At 40.4% G+C, this 8,030-nt stretch overlaps 1 protein-coding gene across 1 annotated transcript in view; it reads left to right on the top strand.

The window, feature by feature from the left end:
- Positions 1 to 8,030, top strand: part of ARHGAP10 (Rho GTPase activating protein 10) — a 293,594-nt gene that overhangs the window by 163,834 nt on the left and 121,730 nt on the right. Inside the window, exon 17 of the mRNA XM_023513448.1 lies at positions 6,047 to 6,121. Coding sequence (XP_023369216.1) covers positions 6,047 to 6,121 — 75 coding nt within the window. The remainder of the gene's footprint in view (positions 1 to 6,046; positions 6,122 to 8,030) is intronic.

Below are 8,030 nucleotides of genomic sequence, written 5' to 3' on the forward strand. Positions count from 1 at the left end.
TGATGAAACTTGACTGGTTCCCACTTTTTGACTCTCTCCTCAAGGAAGATGTGTGTAGTGCTCTATGACAGCCTTGTGGGAGATTGGAGGAGACAGATGGTAGGAAGTAAGACACATTTGATTTCACCTTCTCCATCTTACCCCAGGACAGCTGTCATCAGCTGCTCATCACTGCCATAAAGTACAGTTTACCTTTTCTTTACTAATGATCAGAACCGATCTCATTTATTAAATTAAAAAAAACCCCTTTGGACTTCTAAATGTTTTGATCAGATTATAAATTTTTATTTAAAGTCTTATGAGTGAGCATTTATATCCTGAAAAATTTATAATAATTTGAATATTTTAACTTTAATTTTTCAGTTCTGAATTGTGATGTCCATTTTGGCCCAAGTCTGTATTGTTAGTGCTAAAGTAATTTCAAGTCAAACCATATTTATTCTGCGCCCAACTATTCTATGCAAGGTACCATAAAAGGTTTCGTAAATAAAACCTAGGCTGTATGTGGTGGCTTATGCCTGTAATCCTTGCATTTTGAAAGGCCTAGGCTAGAGGAATGTTTGAAATCAGGAATTCTAGACCAGCCCGAGAAAGAGTGAGACTCTCATCTGTATAAAAAACAGAAAAAATTAGCCAGGGGTAATGGCATGTGCCTATAGTCCCAGCTACTCAAGAGGCGGAGGCAGGAGGATTGCTGGAGCCCAGGAGTTTGAGGTTACAGTGAACTATGATAATACCACTGCACTGTAGCCAAGGTGACGGAGTGAGACCCTGTTTCAAAAACAAACAAAAATCCAACAAACTAAACCAAGTAATAGCTCTGTGTATTTGGGGAGAAAAGGTAGAATACATATGCACAGTTCTTCATATGAAAATTCTAAGGCTGGGTGTGTTTTAGAATTTAGATTTTTAAGAAAGGTATTATGTGACATGTGTTGGAGAGTATTTTACATATCCAGGTAGGTTTGGTGTGGAAACTACTTTTAGCATCGTAAACTATGAACGTTGACGCTAAGAGGGGAAAATAAATAAGTTGATGTCAGGTCAAGTTTCAGCTCCAGGATTTCTTTTTGACTTTTAAAAATTATTTTAATCCTTCTGGTAAGTTTCTGAATTGATTTTCTGTGTTTTATTGAAGTTTGTTGAGAAGGAAGCTCAGCTATTTTGAATTCTTTGTCTGAGAGATTATACATCCTCATCACTTTAGGGTGGATCACTGGTATCTTATTTTGCCTATTTGATGAGGTCATATATGCATTTCCCTATTTCCCTGGATGTTACTTAAAAAAAAAAAAAATTTTTTTTTTTTTTTTTTAAAGAGTTGAGGGTATCATTGTGTTCCCCAGGTTGGACTGCAGAAGCTATTCACAGGCACCATCACTGTACACTGTGACCTAGAACTGCTGGGTTCGAGAGATCCTCCTGCCTCAGCCTCTCAGGTAGTTGGGATCTACAGGTGCCTGTCTTGGCACTGGTCCCAGAATGTTCTTGGGGCTTGAACATGTGACAGTGTCTGCATATTGAGGGATTAGGTATTTATTTTAGTCTTCACAGTTTGACTTTGTTTGGGCCTGCCCTTCAGAGTGCCTTCCAGGGGTTTTAAGTTGACTGGCTGTTGAGTTCCCTGGCTGTTGAGTGACCACTGCAGCCATCTTGACACTAGACGACACTCTGAGCTTGCTGTGAGTCTCTTGAGGGTTCCTAAGTTAACATTGCTTTCTGGCCCACATGGATCTGGGGAATACCCAAGGAAGGTACTAGGGCTACATGGAAACCCTGGCCAGGGACCTGAGTCTAGAAGACTGGATCAGTTCCCAGATGGGCATGCTTCCCAGCAGATCTTAGCACAGTGGAGATACCGCTTTGATTGCAGTGGGAGAGGCCTGGCCTAAGCATGGATCTGTAGTGGGACAGAGGTTAGTGAGCCCTTCAGGGAGGCTGAGACTCCCTAGGTATGACAGGTAGGTGAGTCTCCTTCTGGGCCCTTATGTGAGCAGCTCTGAGCTGGGACCCTGGCTAAGTGGTCAGCAGAGCCACTGGGCAACTTTCAAGTTCATTGGTGAGGCTGATATTGGCAGGAATATAAGGCACTAGTTTGTGCAATTCCTTCTGGTCCCCTTGGCAGATAGTTTTGGTTGCAGGCTCAAGCCAAACAGTGTTGTAGCCAAGTCGTTTGGAGGTCTGAACCATTTCCAGCCTTGATCCTAGGGGCAGTCTTCGCAGATCAGCCCCCAGGGTGTCAGTCTGCACTCCAAATGACTCCAAGATCTGAATCCTGAGCCCCCGTGCAGAGACTTTTGACTGTGGATGGATGTAGAAGTTTTTGGGGAGGGATAGGACTGGGTTATCGTCTATTCCACCATCTTGGCCAGGGACCTGAATCTAGACATTTCTCTCTTTTCATGCTTTTAATGTTGGGACTTGTGACTAAGAGAATGGGGGATTGTTTTAAAATGCAATCAAATGTTAAAAGGATTAATTATGAGTTAGTTCAGAATAAGAGAATATCACTGTGAATTCCTATCCATTTGGGCTTTTGATTATTAGAATTGTGACTAAGAGACTGAGAACTTGGTTATTTTCAGAATAAGAGAATGTCACCATAAGCTGATGTTAGGGGATTTTTATCTGGTTTTGAAGATTTTGGTGGGTCTTCATTTTACTCACTGTTGAATCTTGGGCAGAATAGCCCCGGTACATAGATGATGCATAAATACATGACAGCAAATCTGTGAAGAGAAGTGGAAGAGGAATATTCCTGTTGGGATTGGGAAGACTTCAGACTGAACCTAGTCAAAGAGGATGGGACCAGTTTGGTTAGTTGTGGGTGATGGTCAGTGGTGGTCTCTGATTCAGGCAAACACTCTGCATTAAACATAGGTAGACGATGTGGGGGCCACTATAGGTGTCTATGTGTTCATGGCTTACACACTGGTTAGGGCTGGCAAATGTGGGCTTGACCTGATGGCTCATTCTTGAGAAGGAGAAGACCTTAGATAATAAACATGGTTTGAAAAATAAAAAGAATAAAAAAGAAGATGGTGTTTGGGATGGATTATAGTTGTGTTTGTTTGCAGGGATTCCTTGATAAGCCTCTGTGTATGAAGTTAAAGACTGTTGAGGCAGATAATAGTTTCAAGTTTGAAGAAAGAGTGTGCATTGACCTGTTGAATTTGGAAGGTGACAGGGAAGAAGTCAAAGATAACTTTAAAATTCTAATATTGGTGATAGGAAATAGTGATCCTCTTGAAAGAGGGAAATTTGGAAGAAAAGCTAGAAAGGACACGTAAACCCACTAATATGCCTTGGCATATTGGTTGGCCTGTATTCTTATTTGACGTACATATTTTATATGAACACGTAAAGTATGTTCCAGTCCTCAAGTTGTTTGTTAGTCCAGAACCTTTGAGAAGAGTGTAACAGAACACAAAAATCTGACAAGACTTGAGTGTATGTATTTTACATGCTGTTTCTAAGTTGCTTTTGTAAGAGTTTTATTTTAAATTTCATTAAAAAAAGCAAAAACTGTGTTGTGGAGCTTTAATTCTCCTCGCACCCCTCATTATGCATTAGCAATTAACTCTCCTCCTTTCAGGTTGATGATTTTGAACTTGATCAGTTATCTGATAGTAATTACCAGCACAGAGTGATGATTAGTGTTGAAGCATCGTTCTTGTTTCATCTCTCTCTCTATTTCAGGCAGTTTTCATAGAGGCATGTTTGTTTGACTGCAGAATAGGACTTGCTTTTCTGGCTTCTGGCACTGTGGTCAAACTATTTTAGTTTTCTTAAACAGAGTAGTAGGGAAAAAAAAAATCCTCTGGTATTTTAAGCTATCTGGACATGCTCTTGTGGCTTCTAAGAGAAGAATGGTATGAGACTCAATCTTTTCTCCAGTAGCAGTCTCAAAAGGTCTTGTTTTTCTTTTTTTTTTTTTTTGAGACAGAGTCTCACTTTGTCACTCTGGGTAGCGTGCTGGGGCATCATCATAGCTCAGAGCAACCTCAAACTCTTGGGCTCAAGCAGTTCTCTTGCTTCAGCCTTCTGAGTAGCTGGGACTATAGGCGTGCACCACTATGCCTGGCTAGTTTTTCTGTTTTTAGAGACAGCGTCTCTCCTTTGCTTAGGCTAGTCTCAAACTCTTGAGCTCAAGCAGTCCACCCACCTAGGCCTCCCAGAGTGCTAGGATTACAGGTGTGAACCACAGAGCCTGGCCTTGGCTACTTTTTTCCCCACCAGCTCCTCTCTGGAGCTGGTGCTGTGCTGCTCCTCTCTGGAGGCAGTACACGGTCCCCACCAGGAAGGTGTCTCCGCTGCTGTGGCTTTTCAGCATTCGTCACGGATTTGTAAAAATGAAGGGCTGACTCTTTGAGCTCCAATGAGATAGTTGGGAGAGTGAGCATAAATTTCTAGGGCTGCCATAACAAAATATCACAAACTGAGTAACGTAAACACAGAAATTATTTTCCCACCACTCTGGGGGCTGGAAGGCCAGTGTCAGGCAATCGGTAGGACTGGTTTCTCTAAGGCCTCTTGGGTTTGTAGATGGTCATCTTCTCATGGTCGATTTTCCCTCTGTGCGTGTCTGTGCCCTAATCTCTTCACATAAGGCCGCCAGTCATGCTGGATTAGAGCCCACCCTGATGACCTCATTATAACAGAATTACCTCTTAACGAGTTTATTTCTAAATAAGTACCATATTCTGAGGTACTGGGGACTTCAACATATGATTTTTTTTTTTTTGCGAGGGACACAATTTAGCCCATGACAGAAGAGAAAAACAGGACATTTGCAAAGCTTAAAGGACTGCAGTTCTGGATCTCAGATGCAGCGCTGAGAGGTTTCTTGTCCGGCTCAGCAACCGAGCTGTGCCTTGAATCCAGTTCTTCATCTCTGTCTAGTATTCATTTTGTCTCTCCAAGCAGGGAGGTGAAAAGAAAATAAACCCCCCTTGGGCAAATTCCATGGCCTTTTTGTTGTGTTATTTTGTTTTGGAAACTTGGGGATTTAAAGCATCATCTCCTTGTCAGCCAGTTGTGTTCTTGTTAGCTTTCACATTCATGGCGCAGAAAATAAACACACAGCCAGAAAGTTGCAACTCTTCTGAGAAGTAAATATAAGCCACATTTTGGGGAAGTCATTATTATGAAATTTTTCAAGCCTAAAGAAAGCAGAGAGATTGGGCCAGAGAACTCCCATATACTTCTCATCCAGACACAGTAATGACTGAGATTTTGCCATAGTTGAGTCATCTGTCCCTTTTCTTCCTTTTAAAACAAATCTAAGGTTATATCATCCCTTTTCAGGACACAACTTTAATTTTCTTACGTACCCTTAATGCTAACGTTTCCTGATTGGTTCAAAAATATCCTTTCCCTTTGGTTTTTTCAGATCAGAATTCAAATAAAAAAATGTTTGCTTAGCATACTATTGACAATAAATTTTCTTGCCTTTATTTGTCTCTTGTGCTCAGTGACACTTTTTTTTCCCCTCAGCTCTCAGCAGAAAGAGTGATTTAGTTCATTTTGCTATAGTTTGTCATGATATTTATTTGAAGTTTCAGAGCTCCTGTTGGACAGAGCATGCTGGAAAAAAGACAGTTCTGATTTAGTTTTGAATGAGTTTCCATGGTTTTCAAGAGTCATCCAAACAATCATTCCTTTCTAATGGACTAATCATCACCATATTTTTAAAAGGCTAGCAGTTTTCAAGAAAAATGTAAGCAATAAGTACACACGAGCAACATAGAAGTTTCCATGCATTGCATGCGTGTACATTTCAGTGTGTTCGTACTTATTAACATTGACTTGTTGCATTTTTGTCCACAGAAAACATTGTTTTACAAGATGAGTTTTCATCCTCGACTCACAAAGACAAAGCTAGTAAAACAAGTTGGTAAACATGTGCTTTTGTCAAAAGTTATTTTTGTAGTCAACAGGAATACTGCTGGTGTTAGTTAGAAAGATTCTGAAATCCAACGGCTGACTAACAGCTTTTCGGATATGATCGCATTGCGTTTTACTAACATTTTGTTTCTTCCCCTAGGTATAAATGACCAAGGATTGTACAGAGTTGTGGGGGTGAGTTCAAAGGTCCAGAGACTTCTGAGTATGTTGATGGGTATGCCTCTTTTCTAATCATTTTTCCATATGTTGTATTTATGTTCCTAGATGTTACAACTTGATATTTCATAGTCACGTACAGCATACTTGTGATTCCATTCTTTTCTTCTACTGCCTAGATGAGTTTTCTCCTGAGCAGAGATGGTTGACCCAGAGAAGTAAATTGATACTTGCCTTAGTGTAGATTGTTGACTGCCTCTTTACTTATTAAAAAATGAGAGTGAAAGGGATACAGCTCATGACTGGAACGGCTTCTGGTGCTTGCTTCTCCCTGGAAAGTAGCATTCCGGCTTCTGTGATTTGCACAGCTTCCAAATTGCCTGTCCAGAGTTGTGACAGTATATTTGGTTGGACAAGACCACTGGGACTCGCTCATTTTTATGGAGCTTCCAAAGCTGTCATTTGACAGCAAGGGTCTGATTCTCAGGGATTCATTGGTATTCACAGTGGCTTGTTTGTAGCCCGCACCAGGCTCTTCTCCAGAGCCAGGCATGCTCCATCTGTGCTGATAACACTGTGTTCTTTGGCATTGCAGACGAGAGGAAGCCAGAAAGTGAATTCATTTCATTACCCTAGACATTATGTGAATGACAAAGCATTTTTACATTACACGCTGCTGTCAGTTCATTGCCACCTGTAAGGCACTCCACTTCTCCCCCACCCGAAGCAGGCTGCCTCTTGAGGAGTGGTGATAACTCATCAGGCAGAGGGCCTGTGTATCAAACCAGTCTGTCTTTATGATCTTGCTACTTATTAATTTATTTGATATCTCACTTTAATTAATCAATATTAACAATGCCCTCAGGTATACTGTGAATGCACTTAAACCTGTCTGCATTTCAAAGTATTACAGCAAAGGCTCGTTTTTAGGAAGCATAAACCAAGATGAATAAAATCAGCTGATGTGTTAGGGATAGCATAGCTTGTTTGGCTGTATTTGAATTAAGGATTTAATAAGGAACAACCTTTTAAAAGCTATTAACTACAGGAAAAATTATCCATCATCATTTGGACAACCTTATTAGAAATACATTCACTTTCCTGAGCTGTTTTCATTTTCTGCCTCTCTGGGTTAACTTGGGTGTGTAATTTTGGCAGTCAGATTTCCCTTTTTACCATTAGTGGTCTCCAAATTAAATAGACTCAGGTTGCCAGTGGGGCAATAGCAGCTGGAAGAGTTTAATGGGACTACAGCATCTGCTGTTACTTAATTTTAAAATTAGAAACAGTGTTTTCATTTCCAAGGTGGTGTTACAGGATTAGAACTGGAAGACTGTATTGATAACAGAATGAGGAATTTTGGCTGAAAGGTATATTTTGGTGTTAAATTGGTCATCAGAACCCTGGCATTATTTCTGTTATCTTCTTGTTCATGTTCAAGGAAAATTTGAACAAGAGTGTTTCTGTGGTCACCCTGAAGTGCTAAGCTGTCTCAGAATTTGTTCCTAACCTCATAAAATCCTGTATGTACTGTACTGCTGAGCTCAAGGCGGTAGCTTCTCTGCTTATCGGAAATGTCCCAAGATAGTCCTTAACTTACAAGGTGTTTTTAAATATCTAAACCCTCAAAATTTCATGACCTGAAAAATTATTTTAACTTCATGAGCCTCAGAGTAGAGAAGTCCAGGACCAGAACCGTGGACACAACCTCATTCAGGATGATGCCGGCAAGGGAAGTGTCGTGTTTTCAGTGATACCACTTTGCAAACATAGCAAGTTAGAGAGTTGATAAAGAGAGAGAGATGTTGACCTATTTCTTCATTAATTAATTCACTTAAGAGGGCCGTACAGTATAAAGTTTGTTTTAATTAATATGTAAATAATTCCTGGTGTGAACTTAATTAAGGTTGTCACTCAAAACTTTGGCCTCTGATTAGCATTATGCCATTTTCTTGTTTATGTTACCA

The sequence above is a fragment of the Otolemur garnettii genome, unplaced genomic scaffold (assembly GCF_000181295.1).
Source record: "Otolemur garnettii isolate 467f Iridium unplaced genomic scaffold, OtoGar3 scaffold00041, whole genome shotgun sequence".
NCBI classification, from domain to species: Eukaryota; Metazoa; Chordata; class Mammalia; order Primates; family Galagidae; genus Otolemur; species Otolemur garnettii.